We start from the raw sequence: 15515 nt of genomic DNA, 5'->3' as shown, positions 1-15515 counted from the left end.
CTTCTAATCTGGCATGCTGGATTCGATTCTGCACTCCCCCACATGCAGCTAGCTGGGTGACCTTGGGCTCACCACAGCACTGATAAAGCTGTTCTGACCGAGCAGTGATATCAGGGCTCTCTCAGCCTCACCCAACTTACAGGGTGTCTGTTGTGGGGAGAGGAAGGGGAAGGCAACTACCTTCAGGTAGAGAAAAGTGGCATATAAGAACCAACTCTTCTCTTTCCCTTTTGTATTGTGACCGATTTGTATTGTATTGTACTTTTGTTATAATAATGTAACACTTGATTTTTTTCTTTACTTTTTTGAAAAGCTGTCTTGAATTTGTTAACAAAAATGGTGAAAATGGTAAAAATGGTAAAAAAAATCTATCTGGTCACAACAGTACATGTCAGAAAACATTATGCGAAGATGCATGCATATATCTAGTTTGTGAGGATGCGGGATACTAGGGCCCAGTCTTATCACATCTCAGAAGCTAAGGCGGGGTGATACTTCCATGGGAGACCACCAAGGAAGACTTTGCAGAGGAAGGCAAAGGCAAACCACCTCTACATAATCTCTTGTCTTGAAAATCCCATGAGTTCTCCATAAACCAGCTGAGAATTGTCAGCACTTCACATACACATGTTTATTTTTAAAAACCCAATCTGTATGCTCTGTTGTATTGCTTTTCCTTTGGGCTAAAAACCAGAAGGAAAAGAAAGTGGAGACTTACTGCTGATGTGCACTGCCAGATGGACAAGAAGAGCCATGGAAGGACATGTAGTATTCACGGATGATCCATTTAAATTATTCAGTACCCAGGCAGAAGCACAATTCAAGTCTACACCAAATTACTATAGCTTCAGCTTAGACTGCACTAAGTTTAGTGGCTTAGCCTGATGGTATTCTGCACAGGACTGCACTGGCTGTCCAGCCGACTCCATTGTATTAGAGGGACAGGAGCAGATAGAAATAGGGTCTGGAGGTTATCCTGTAAGTAAGCATGGTGACCTGTGGGACTGAACACTTCAGTCTCTTTAAACTTCTCTAAACAACAAGCCACAGAGCATCTTTGGACAGTAATGGTATGCATGAAGTTGTGTTTCCTGTAGTTGCGCATATCATTAATGTCCAAAGCCGCTGTCAGTATCAAATGTCTAAGGATCCACCTACAAAAGGACACAAAAGCACTGTCACCTGTCATGAGAGACATCACGCTTAGTGCCTATTAGAAATCCTAATCAGGCACTATTCAGATCAGCGCTTAGCTGGAAGCGTCCACACTGAGCCCAGGTGCCCCTGCTTCTGTATCCTTAAGAAGTAGAAACTTCTTTTTCAATGAAAGCTTAGTTTCCTAGAAGTTCATCGAAATGACTAGACTCAGTCAATAGTCCATTTTGCACATGGGCATAATGGCAATTGTGAAACAACACTGTGTAAAATTTAGACTTCTTTTCACCAATGAGGATAAGGAAGGGAGTATACAATCCAGAGAGCTGGGTTAGAAGAGGTTAACACACATTCCCCCGCCTCCTCCACTTTCCCTCACAATCCTTTTAAGGGAGACTTGTGAGCTCAGGACATCTGGAGTTCAGGAAAACAGGGAAGAACTGGGAAGATGAATAAAGGCTCATCATAGTACACAAAAGAACAGATCGAAAAGAAGCCTGGGTTTGGGCATTCTTGTCTGGCAAGGCAGGCAGGCAGTAAGGCTAATGAAGCATTTGCAATATGGGATGTATGCCAGCGTAACAAAGAAGATGTGCATCAGCTCTGCAGATGTGCCAAAGCCCCCAGAGCAAAATAATGACATAATCACCATCAGTGTCACAGGCCAGACTGTACACAAGGTGACATGGGAGGGAATAAATAAGAGCCTTTAGAGGCATGAAGCACACACATGGGAAGAAATATCCATTCCTCATTACTGCCACCACCCCAAGACAGTTTGATAGAAGGTGAGGGCATAATGAGGACAGTGGGCAAGGCCAACACAGAGAACTGTGTGGTTTTTCATCAGTCCCTTGGTGATTTCTTAATTCCCTTTGCCCCTCATTGAAGCCAAGTGAAATGTCAGCCCAGTTCCAAAGTATTTGCCAAGTTATTTGTGGGGATGGGAGAAAAGGGGAGCAATGTATTAGTGAATTATTTTGCAACTGAGATCCAACATATATCTCTGTTGTTCAGTAATGCTCAAATCGTTGATTTCTTCACATCTAACTTAGAAACCAAAAGAGGGGGGAAAAACCTACCTCAAAACAAAATAAGGGGAAAATGTAAAACAGGTTGCATAGGAAACACAGCAGCAACAACATAATCTTTGGGAAAATAAGACTCTAACGCCAATGAGACTTAAAAATAATTAATTCTAGGTATATTGCTGACTTGATGTATAGTGTAAGTGAATCAAACTCTTCACATAGCTGTTGCAACCCCAAGATTGCAGGGTGGTACCTGACACAAACTCAAATGAGTAATCAAAAAACTGAACCAATTGATGGAATATAGTGCTCTAAAGCAGTGATCCCCAACCTTTTTATCACCGGGGACCACTCAATGCTTGACAATTTTACTGAGGCCCGGTGGTGGTGGTGCGGGGGGGGGGGGTAGTTTACTCCTCTACTCTCAACCACTGCCCTAATGCTCTCTGATCGCTATGGTAATGTTTAAACATCCCTTCAAAATAAGATACAGACACGCCACAACAATGAACATAAGGAACATTTTATTTTCATGGAAATTTTAACTCATGACAATGACAAATCAATGGGAACCCTGAGCTTGTTTCTCTGCAACGAGATAGTCCCATCTGGGAGTGATGGGAGACAATGACACCCAAAGTGTGTTGTAAAGGGCCGGGGGGAGGGGAGAACGCGTCCTTCGTGGCCCACCTCCAATTAGTCGATGGACCACATGTGGTCCGTGGCCCACAGGTTGGGGATCGCTACTCTAAAGCATGAACTGTAAATCTGAGTATCATATGCATGGGGTTATCATCACTCAGGATCAGTTCCTTATCTAGAATCTCTCTATATAATATGGACATAATATCTGTGTGCTTGAACTTGGAAATCCATATAAAATTTCTACAAAATTTCCCTATCTCTCTTTCCTGTTACAGTGCAAAACGCACCCCCACCACCACCACACACACAATTTTGCTCCTAAATTACATGAGACCCCTAGGAATAGCTTGGAGTGGACTCAAAAGTGTGAGAATCAGTCAAACTACATATTATGTTTTCTTATAGGATAGGTCCAGGTTCCTCATATAGCCTCAAAATGGAGCAAATAAATCCCCCATCAGGGCTATTTGGGCTTGGGAAAATGGTAGCGAGCGAAGGCAGAAGTCCCTTCTTTCCCCATGCAATGGTGCATTGGGCCTCTCTAGACTTTTAAAATGCTGTTCCCTACACCTGCTGTGTGGCTGTGGGTATGGTGAGTCAGATCCACATTAGGAAACTTTAGTTCAGAAATCTTCTTCCCCCACACCCAAGGGAAATTTCAGTGAACATCTTACAAGACAGGGTTTTCACGAGAGCATGGAAAAGTTGCATGTATATGTATGGTAAATCAGCCAATGAGAACCTTAACAACATAAGTAAACTATCAGATATTGAATGGGAGCCATTTCAGAATGCTACTACTTCTGGACTTTGTCTGTTGAACTGAAGAACTTAGTGACACTATGCCTCTTCTGCTTGTTCAAAGGCCTGATCTGATGGCACTGAGAAAATGAAGATGTAAATTGCTGGTATCAGAACTACTGCCATCTCTTGCTTTTAAATGGTTTGATGTGATGGTTTCATTGTTTTAATTCTGAATTGAGTTGTATTGTATTTTTATATGTGCTTTGGGGACCTGTAGTTAGAAAAACCAGGTACAAATTGAATAAATAAAGGATTACTGGGGATAATGTTATTTGAAGCACTTAAGGAAAATTGCATTTATGATGCTTATCAACAGTTCCTTCCAGGGAAGGATTTTATACCAGGAGAAGTAATCACAGTACAGCCTTTATTAAAAAACACTCAGAAAAAACTTTTCCAGTATTGGCTCAAAACCGCCTGTCTGTGGTACTAACACTAAAACAGTTCATTCTGGAAGGATTTGTGCATTGGACTTTGAATCCAAATAAATCTGCTTGTGTACAAAAACTGTTGCAAGACAAGGTTCTCCAGGAGGGCCTTTTAGAAAAGCTCTTTGCTTCACCAGGAGCCATTTTTTTCATTGTGCCTAATGAAATATTAATTGTAAAAACTTTAAATTTTTATGATAGCTTTTGGGTTACTGTGTAAACTGTGTCTGCTTCACCAACAGCATCTTTTAACTACAGTAAACTTGTTGCTAAAGGTCTTTCATTCACTGCAACAGCAACCTAGGTTGTCCAGGATTTAAAAAAAAATGTATGGAGACTGAAATACTTTTCATAGTTGCTTCATAATATTATGATTATGTGAGTTTTAAATAAAACCAGATAGAAATAGAAATTAAACCCTACTAAAGCAAATTACAGATTTCTAGTAGATAATATAATGAGATTTTCCTCTCAGATTTCATTATATTAATAAATCTTCTATTACTATTATGATTAACTAAGCCGTGTTTGGTTTGGTGTACTTTCCCCACATCTCCTGATGGAATTTTTGCTTACTATATCATCGGGGAAAACAAGGAAACATGTATGTCAGTTTGTTCTGTTGTCTAATAATTATGCCACAGAGGATTCTAAATTAATCACAGAAGGTAAAACAATATTAATAGTCTGCTCAGCAAACTCCAGCTTCTTTGCTCTTTGATAGCTATTATTAGGCTATTACAATTTTAATTAGACACTCAATTCACTTGGAGTTGAAAAGGCAAAACATTTACCATAGTTGTTTTTTTTTTAAATGAGCCAACACCATAGTTTGTTCTATAAGCCTGGTTTATTCTGAGAAAAACAAGGCTCCTTCAATTTGATTACATTTCCTGCTTTAAAAAAATCTGTTTTCTTAGTGTGTTTAATGATTTTACATTTATTTAGCTTTAGTTTACTTGGTCAAATTTAAGGTTATACAAAAGGGTAATTATGATTTCCTTCGTTTGATCCATTTAATGCAAATATAGTACCTAGGTTCAGCAGAAACAGTTAAACTTCAACCAGCTTGCTCAATGGAAGCCTATAGAGGTGTTCCTGAAATTTAACCAAATCATAATTCAAGGTGGGCTTCCACTCCTCCTCAGGTGAAACATCTGAATAATTGAGGGAATGTGAAACTTTGGTTAGGCTACTTACTTTTATTAGGATGATTTTACACAGTCTACCTAATTACATCCCCTCCAGTTCTTTCTTCAGTCTTGTTAACTAAAAGGTCTCAGGTTTGGATAGCAACACCCAATGATATCTTTGAATTAGAATCAGACATATATATTTTTAAAACTATTAATAGTTAAATGTTGTTGATAATACACCATGCATGTTTTCCAAGAATACTCTAACCTTTACTGCTTAGTTTTGTGGTAGTGGTACAGATCAATTTAAACTGGAGAGGTTCTTCTAATATCTATGTAGCATCTTAAAATAATTTGTTATTTTTCCAGGGAACAGCAAGCCTTATACTGATTTAATGAATCAATTGTTTCCTTCATTCTGATTCTACCATACCCACATGACTTTTCTTAAGAATGAACAATAAAATAAAAAAGTAAAAATTTACATGAAAATAACTTTGTCATACGTTTTCAGAAAGGGGAAAATACCTTCTTAAAGAGCATGCAGAATTAGTAAAATAACTCTGTAGAGAGAGAGAGTGCATATGAAGTTAAAGAAAACAGTTCTGAAAAGGTTTGTCAGAACTTTTTGAGCCCATTTAAGCCATAGATATCTGAAATACAATGATAGGTTCCAACAGAATGTGACAGCCACCACCTGCAGTTGTTAGAAAGAGAGCTTGCTCTCTGCTCTTATTGATAACCCTTTGTGGAAGGAAGAAAAAGAACTGAAAGAAGGAGAACTGAAGGTCAGACAATAGACATTGCTGCACACACTGTCTCTGAACTTTCCTCATCTCTGAAGGACAATTAATTATCAAAGCCTTTGGGGTAGGTCGAAGCAAGAGAAAGCCTACTGCTGGCCCAGCACTCTAACCGCTCTCTCTTCTATCTCCATGTTTGTTAAGTGGTCGTGTCTGTTGGGGAGCCAAAGTAGTGGCCACCAAAATAGCTAATAGATCATGGGGGGTGGGGGGAGCAAAAATGTTTTTAATGTGTGTCTGTCCTGATATAATTCTATTATCTCTGTGAAACTACCCATACACAACATAGATGAACAGTCTCTGCCCCCCTCCCCCCAAAAGCCACAGGGTAGGTTACAGTCAGAAAGGGCCTCACAGTGGTGTGTTAAAAAGGATGGTCCTTTTTTCACCAAATCACTTCACAGAAGCAGAAAAACAGACAAACACAAAAGAGTTGAGACTTTTTCTCGTACATTAAATAGAGTAACTGATAAGGTCAGACATATGATACCTAAAGACATGAATCTGTGAACTCTTGAAGTCAAAGGACCTCTCTGTGCAAAGGAACAATCTTTCAAAGGAAACAGATCACAGAACTCCACTGAATCCCCTTTAAACTTTATGAAGCAGGAGGAGAAAAAGCTCTAAGTAGGGAAGCTTGACAGAAGAGCCTTGAACTATTTTCTGAAGGAAAGATGAGACCCTCACTAGGCTGCCACAAAACATCTTTTTTTTCCTAAAAGCTCTTCTGAACTTTGATATGTGCCAAGACACCACTATTGAAAGCTGTATAATTATGTGCTATAACCACTGTAGAAAATGCTTTGTTCACCTCAACAAAGAACAATAAGCAAAGTAAAGTGACATTACACTGTATCTTTTCCTTTAAGAATGTTGAGAGAGAGGTCATGGTGCATTATAACTAATAGAGCTGTTGAGTAAGGAGGTTTAAAACATGATCTTGCTGTGCTTAAATGTAACCCAATGACAAAAAAGGCAGAGGGAGCTATAAAATCTAATGACATCAAATCAAATAGTCCATACATCATTTGGGACTATCTCATTGTACTGATGAACACCTTGAATCGGAGGGGGATAGATATCAAAACGAGAGTTTCCTAACTCAAAACTTATTATACCTTCAAGAGTTGTGTCTTGTTCACCTGAGAAAGATCTTGATTAAATAGTAACAAAACTAATGTTTCCAATACTCACGTGTACTATAGTTCTACTTTATACTTATTTGATACTTTAATAATTTATTTAAATATTTTACCTTATCTTTTCTTTTGACTCAAGGCAAACCAGCAGCCAGATTTATCTGTTTGGCAGCCAGATTTATAAAACAGGATATATTAAATGAAAAAGGTCAATTATTTCATTCAAAGGTGTCTCTATACTTTTAGCATAATCGATATTGCTTTAAAATACCTTGAGGCAGCAGTAGCTTCTTTAAATATGCTTATACTTTTTAAATTAAAACTTCCTGAGAAAAAATCTACACATATTTTAATTCTACATTTTTTATTTACATGGATGTTTGCAATAATTAGTTTTCCCAGCAACACTTGTTATTCTCAGACTACAATATAAATTTGATATTCCCTGTTGCAGATTATAGAAATTAAGTTATCTGAAAAATTTTTAAAGAACCAAAATGGCATAGAAATAAGACTGCTGTCAAAAGCTTTAAAAGCATGTGTAGCCAGAGAATGGTGTTTTCAGCATATGACAGATATAAGGCATATGATAAAGTGCAAATTAAGGGTCTTTTCCCTCTAATGCAGCTACATCAAATCCACTTAAATTGACGGGTAAACAACATGAGAACAACAAAACTTAAACTATGAAATGAGGTATCCTTTAAATTTTTGACTTGCCTATTTCAAAATAATATTTTTTCAAATGTTAATAGCATGTGTGAGAAAGCGAAAGATATTTTCATGAATATGCAGCCGTTTTAGAAGAGATATAGCATGATAAATACTTGGGTTGTGATCTATCAATACCCAGACATAAGACTGGATCAACAGAATTCTCCCTGTTAAGAGTGCCCTTCCATCTAAAAAAGCTTCTGCTTAGCAGAAAAGACTTACTGGGGTGAGCCCACAGATTTTGAAATATTACAACAGTGGTGCTTGCAGATATGATGTATGTGCTGGAATCCAGAGTCACACCCCAATTTAGCTGAATGCAGCTGAATTTTGTGTCAGTGCCCTTAATACAATGAAAGTTGCTTACGGGTTCATTAGCATTGGATGCCTAATGTAGAAATGGACCCTTATAAAGCAACATAAAAACAAAGCCCCCTTAAGCTGCCTGTCAGCTTCTGGCTGTATCATACATCTTGCAAGCTCAAAGGAAAATAGTTACTAAAATAATGGGTAGGAAGGGAAGAGCAGCAAGTGGCAAACACATAAATATGAGGCAGAGTTATATAAAATAACAAAGTAAGTACATGCAAGGACTTGTGGGGAGTATCTCATTTTCCCCTCCCCTTTTCCTTTTACTCTTCACTGAGAGCTCCCTTAGCATTTCCCTCCCCTTGGCAGTCTTTGCTAGGAAAACTATGGTCTGGTTCTAAGGTGCCAGCTGCCAAGCTGGGCACAGTTGTGTAGTGGGGAACCCTCAAAGACTTTGTCTGAAACTTTAAAAACTACTGCACACTGACTTGCGTGGGGTAGCTGCCCCCAAACAGTGGAAAGCATTAGGCCTGGGTGAGTCAAGCAAGACTTGTGGCTGCTGACTGGTCTGGTCTGATGAATCTTCCCTCAAAGACCTATACAGCCCTAGAATGGGCACAAGCCCCCCCCCCCCAAACACAGACTTTTTACTGACAGAAACTCAGGCTTGAAAACTGATAATACTGTTCTGGTTGCCTAACAATGGCAACTGAGGGCATTTTTAAAGTTACTGGTGCTCCTTTATGTCCATGGGCATTTTAATCCCCTAGCGGATTATTTTTTAGATTTCAGATTTTTCTGCAAACCTGGAACTTTTCTCAGTTTGGTAGAAAGATCTGTTTTGTCTGTACATGGCCTCCCACATTGGGTTTGACTTTTATTAAAAGCTAATGTGAGGCATGCACACATATATCCAAGCTCTTGGTCTGCATTATCTCAAACAAATCTAAAAATGTGTAAGCAGAGGGGGAGGGGGTTAAGGGCGGGATCATTGCTGGTCTGTTCCCCTTTGCTAGCTTCTGATCCTTAATTTTACCTTCTTAAACCTTTGTGAAATCAGGAGATGGTTAAAAATGCAGCCATGTACAGAATAAAAACAGAAAGATTTTTTAATTCTGTAAATTTATTCAAGCTCAAAAATTTGCATACAGTATTATATTGGTTTTTAGATCAGCAAACAGAGCACATAAGTTGTATGCCTAAGACCCCAGATTCAGTTGCTGGTATTCCAGTTAAAACCCTCTGCCAGAGATTGCGGAGTACCTCTGTCAGTTGGAGTAGGCAGTACTGGACTGGTCAGTAAAGGCAACTTCATATGTACAGAGCTGAAGGATCTGGGATTTTTCAGCAAACGCTTCCCCATAGCTCTTTCTCACCACAGGCAAAAAGCCTATGCACTTACTACAGATGGCAATGATTAACATAATTTGTATGAATACATATCCTATTTTATTATAATCAGTTCAAGGCAGATAATTATGTTTATATTGAAACAATTGCCAATGTTACACAAATCTAAACATGACTGATTTTAGTTAGAGCATTTACTGTTGTACACACTCATCCTGATACACATGCTATAATGAGTCGAGCAAACTCCTGCAGTACAGCACTTGCTCCTTCACTGCCTTGAATGGAAGTGGCAGCTTCCTTGAGTGCATGAAGTTGACCTTCCCACTGAAACTCCTTAGAGGTGGGAGTTCTATGTGTACTTTTAGAGCCCCTGAATCCACATGACACTGCTGAGTCTTGAGTTAGTCCCTTCTAAGTCCTTTGATTCAAATAGACTCGGGATTGCAGTGCAAGTCACTGCTTTCTACGATGGGGTTATCAATTATTTATATCCTGCAAGTCTAATCTAAGTTGGTTTGCAAGATCGCAGGTCAGACTTAAAAATCACAGCCACTCACATTTTGAACTCTAAACCTGAAAATACAGAATGTAGCAATATAGGGAAGAGGCCCTGATTCAACAGTAGAATGCTTGTGTGCAGAAGATCCCTTGTTCTATCCCTGGCATCTCCAAATAAAAATATTAGGTAGTAAGTTATGTGAAAGATCTCAAAGTGAGATCCTGGAGACCAGCTGGTTTTCTGAGCAGACGGTACTAATCTTGATGGACTGATAGCCCGATTCAGTATAAGGCCACTTCATGTGTGTTAAACATATGGTCAGGTGTAGAGAAGCATATGCAAGCCTTAAGATTGCATAGAATATGGGGAAAAGTTTATATTTGTACATAACTATGTATCTCACTCTCATATTCCACCACTTAGGTATACACCATATGCTTGAACTGTCTTTCTGTGAACCATCATTATGGGAAATTTTGCCTTGTACAAATAGCAGGTTTCATTTGTTGTGAAAAATGTGTTTTCACCCGTTTGTCTGGTAGGCATAGCTTTTAGAACTGGATTATGCAAGAAGATACTAAAGTAGGAAATTCTATAACTGAATTTTCTGGACTAGGAGTAGATTCTTAGGTATCCTTTTATACGAAGGTTGAGCAATTTACAATTGTAAATTTATCCACATCTATAGATATTTATGGGGGGGGGGTAGTGTAGCTCAGTCTTTTCAGATCTCAGAAGCTAAACAGGATTGGTATTTGGATGGGTGACTCCCAAGGAAGACACTGAAGAGGAAGGCAATGATAAACCACCTCTGCCTCTCACTTGATCTGAGAGCCCCTTACTGGGGATGGGTGGCTCATAAATTGGCTGTGATTTGATGAGACTTTATATACCCACACATGCAAGTATTTATACACAAATTCATTATAACTGACTTTTGTGCTCCGATATCTCTACCAGAGTGTAAAATGTAACACGAGAAGCCACATCAAAGTACAATGCCATGAGCATTTCTCACCTAAATTGTGGTCACTATACACAAATAACAGTGCATTGTTATGCACTTAGACTGGTGACTTGACAAAGGATGGCACTCTGAATTTCTGAACAAATCCACCACCTCCAGGCCTTCAGAAATCCCTATCATTGGCTACTGGTGAACAAGGAAGTTAACAACACTGAACTGGCTTCACCTCAGGGTTATCAGGTCTCCTGCTATGCAGGGAGACCTCCAAAAAATCCCTGCCATTGTTTAGTGGTACCTTAAAAATCAGAGTTAGAAAAATGGGAACAAAATGGGAACAAATGATGGAGGGCACTGGCACTTCCAGAAGAAATTGGATATGACATCACGATTTTGGAAGGGGGGATGCACTAGGATATGCAAAAACTGCAATGTTTAACTATAGAATTCCTGTTCTGTACATACTGCAACACTGCCATTACCATTAGTTACAAAAATACCTGGAGAGATAGGTAAAAACCTCCCTCCCAATACTTGTGCACACCATTCCTGGGGGACAGAACAACTTTTGCTTAGATCTGAGAACTTTCTGAACAGCTGTACTTAACATTATTTACCATATTAACAAATAAAAAATTCTTTCATGACTCACATTTAAACACTGCCCGCGGCGCCACGGGCGCCGCGGACTAAATAATTCGCTAAGGGGTTCTGGGGTGGGATCTGTCCGTGATGAGGAAGGGTCCGGATTGGACCCTTCCTCTGGACAGACAATCGGGGGACCAATCGGCAGGCGCGAAGCGCCTGCCAATTGGTCCCTCTGATTCCCAGCCCCAGCAACTGCGAGCCGCGCGCAGCACGGCTTGCAGTTGCTCCCGGCCTGACGCGGTGAGAGGCACGAAGCACCTCTCGCTGCGTCAGGCCGCTGCCCCAGCGCGCGGCTGCCGGGGGCTCCCTGCCCGGCGGCCTGACGTGGCGAGAGGCGCAAAGCGCTTCTCGCCGCGTCAGGCCGCCCCCCAAACAGCCGCCGACCCAGAGGACCGCCGCCAGGGGACACAAAGGTTAGTTCCTAGTGCCCGCTGTATTCCTCACACAGCGGGCTATATTACTAGTGTACTAATAATCCATTAGGTCCTTGCAGCTCTCTAAGACCATTTACGCACTGGAGGTTTCATGCCAGGCTGCAGGCTGGAGTGTTAGTTGTGACAGGTTTCCCTACCTCTTCCTGCACCCACACGGGGGAGCATTTGGCCCAGTGCTCCTCATCTGCCCCTGATTTTTGCTCCTCTACAGGAGCTGGGGCAGTGAAGTTCCCAGTGCGTAAATGGTCTAAGAGATGTTTTATCTATTTCTGCCCAAGACTACAGTTAAATGGTGTTGGTTCCAAGTTACCATGAAAGAAACTCAACAACATCGATTTTACAGGTTAAAGCAAAGACAGGGCCCAAAATTTCTAGTGTTGGTTCAACCTGCTTTTTCCATACAGTGTTTTAAAAATACATTTGTGTGGAAGCAAAGATCGAGGAGCCCTCAGTTGCTGCAACATGTAAAGTGACTCTCTGACTGGTACATAACAAGTAATAGATTTTAAAGAAACATATTGCAGGGTACGTCTAGATAAAATGAATTTTGTGGTTTTATCCTTACCTTACCCATCTTTAGAACAAAGTTTTAGTACTGCAGCACCTTTAAGACCACCAAAGTTTAATTCTCGGTATAAGCTTTTGTGTCCATACACACTTCATCAGATATCTTATTCCCAGAATTCAGTTTTGATGGTCATAAAAGTGCCACTGAATTGAAACTTTATTCCACTGCTTCAGAGCAATGTGGCTATCCACCTGAATTTATGTTACCCATATTTAGTTCAGGCATTATAAAATATATAATATGTTGTGAATGTTATTTTCCAGAAGGGAAAGCAGGTTTAGGAATATCTATTTACATTGTTTAAGATGATAAGCAATTATTATAAGGTAACAGCGATAAAGTATGAAGGGGAAGAACGATGATAAATATGGAAAATGCTCCATTTGCTAAAGGACTTCAGATCTAATTTCAACACCACAGTACTTGTCATTTTTGCTTGTCATTTTTGCTTTTGTGCTAGTTACCAGCACTGGACGCTGATCAAGCAAGAATGTATAATTACAGATTAAATCATGTGCTTTAACGATCTGTTCAAAGGCTTTGGGTTTTGTTCAGTCTGGTGTACCAAAGCAAAGATGTAGGTAGCTGTTTTGAAATCTTTATACAAAAGAAACCATGGTTGTGCAAAGTTTCAAATCTAGACCATGTATTTGAGTGTAAGTTCCTGCTTCTATGTTACAGAGAATCAGTATCTGAACTGTGGCTGTGATCTCAAAACAAATCTATACTAGCCTAATTAAAACATCAAAGTATATTTGAAAACCATGCCAATCTCTTCTATGCCATGCCCAAAAGTATGACAAGGAAAGCATCGCATAGATTACTTCAAAACAGAAAAAAGTATTGCTCTCTGTAATTTCAGGATATTTTTGCAATATTTAGTTATTACTTACTGCATTTTCAGATGCAGAGAACTGATGTTATGCTTGTGCTCATGTAACCAAAATAGGAATACAGCCTTTACTGTGATTATGACCGGGGTAGGGGAGAGTGTGAAGCTAATTGCTAAATCATATAAATAAATCCTGCAAGGAATTCTCTTTCTGATATTCAAACAGTCTTTTTCACAATTTAAAATAGCTTATTCCTAGATAAGGTGGGTTACAGTGTTTTTAAAGCAATACATATAATAAATAAATAAATAAATATAAATATAAATAAATAAACAAATAAACAAATAATGATAATAATCATAATGTCAGCTCCTTGACTATTTCTTCTTGCATTGCTTTGAGATCAAAATTGCTCTGATATAAGAAAAGTACAATTGAAATCTGCATTAAACCCATTTAGTGTCCTTTTCCACCTGAAACACATTGATATCATGGTTACTTTGGCAATGCTTCTGACCTAACATAATTTTCCGTATATCAGGAAGACAAACAGAAATATCATCAAACTTCTTAACACCCCACTGTGTCCCCCACTGTATACTGAACAATACTGTTCCTCCTCTGAGTAGATAATACTAACATGCTTCCACAAGACTTCAGTGCACTGGACTGAAACTCCCAGAAGTCCCTTTCACCTCATCTCTGCATCCGATAAGCTGAATGGAGCAAAATGCTATCATCAGCACTGAGGAATTTGCTAACGTGGATTCAGAGAAGGTCAGCAGGTTAACAACAACAATAGTTCACTGAGCTGATGCCTCAGTAGCTGTCTCATACTAGCTTATTGTTGTCATATAAGGAACAGTCTCAATCAAAGCTCTTAAGCCACTGGTGCCATCCAGAGACATTAGATAGGCCAAGTTCTCACTAGAACCTAGGCAAATCTTACTTTTTCTAGATTGTCATCATCATCATTATATTTTATCTTATCTGTTCTATTCATTTTACAAAGTTGTTGCCTACAACTAAGGCATATGCACAGTAACCTGTCAGTAAATAGTTGAGTGGATGTCTTTCCCTTTTTATAGCACCCCTCTCCCCAAATAGCCCCTAACTCCGGCATAAAAGAAAACGTTTTTCACCTCCTGCTAAGGTTTACTATTTAGACATGGTCACCAGTCATGTAACAAGAAGAACTGTTAACATCATTGATATGGTGCACAAACTATTCCTTGGTTGAGACAGTTGAAAATGCCATTTTTCTAAAAGCAACCCCCCCCCTAGAACACAGAGTAAGAAGGGGTGGGGGGCAGAAAGGTCAGTGCGTACCTCAAAGTCATTAGCTTTATTGTAGTGCATGTTGAGGGCTCTGTACAGCTCACAGTCTCTGGTTATAGATAGCTCTTCAGTGCTCGTTACTCCATCATTGATGGCTTGGCGTGCATACTTCTCCATCTGAATGTAGTAGAACTCACGGAAATTGCTGAACCACTTGATGAGCTGAGAGGTTATGCATCTGTTGAACTGTTAAAATGTAAAGAACAGGGAGTATTAGAATGTTGGCATATTTTCCCTTTCCACCCCCAGTTCATAAAATTCTTGTACTCTTTCCTCCCTCCTTACAAAATTTATTTTCAAAAGTTTTTAAATATGAAGGATAAGAAAGCACAAAAGGATGAATCCCATGATTTTTTTTAAAAAATGGAGCCCCCCCCCACCAATATTTTAGATAGAAAAGCATTGATCTTATGTCCTTAAAAGTTGAAATGGTTCGCTGCACTTCCACCAGATGCAAAATCTGGTTTGGAAAATGTTTCCAAATTTCTAGGTGCTACAAACAATTATTTTATGCACCAGGTGATCATGCAAATGCATTTTATCTGATAATAAAATATGAGAAGTACTGAAGTACCTAGCCTTACTCACTGCAAACAATAAAAAATTGTTATTCAGATGTTTGCATTATAGACAACAATTTTTGGGAATGAACTGTGTTCTGTACTATGTAGCACAGATTCCTTACTTTCTTGTCATGAATTAAAATGCAAAATC

The 15515-nt window shown here is 39.3% G+C and overlaps 1 protein-coding gene across 14 annotated transcripts in view; it reads right to left on the bottom strand.

Moving 5' to 3' along the window:
• PROX1 (prospero homeobox 1) overlaps positions 1-15515 on the bottom strand; it is an 83190-nt gene that overhangs the window by 35919 nt on the left and 31756 nt on the right. For all 14 annotated transcript variants that reach the window (XM_077339036.1, XM_077339043.1, XM_077339013.1 and 11 more), the window contains one exon: positions 14793-14987. In XM_077339036.1, coding sequence (XP_077195151.1) covers positions 14793-14987 — 195 coding nt within the window. The remainder of the gene's footprint in view (positions 1-14792; positions 14988-15515) is intronic.

The sequence above is a fragment of the Paroedura picta genome, chromosome 1 (genome assembly GCF_049243985.1).
Source record: "Paroedura picta isolate Pp20150507F chromosome 1, Ppicta_v3.0, whole genome shotgun sequence".
Lineage (NCBI taxonomy): Eukaryota > Metazoa > Chordata > Lepidosauria > Squamata > Gekkonidae > Paroedura > Paroedura picta.
Note: the sequence above shows the minus strand (reverse complement) of the source record. Positions and strands in the feature narration are given on the sequence as shown.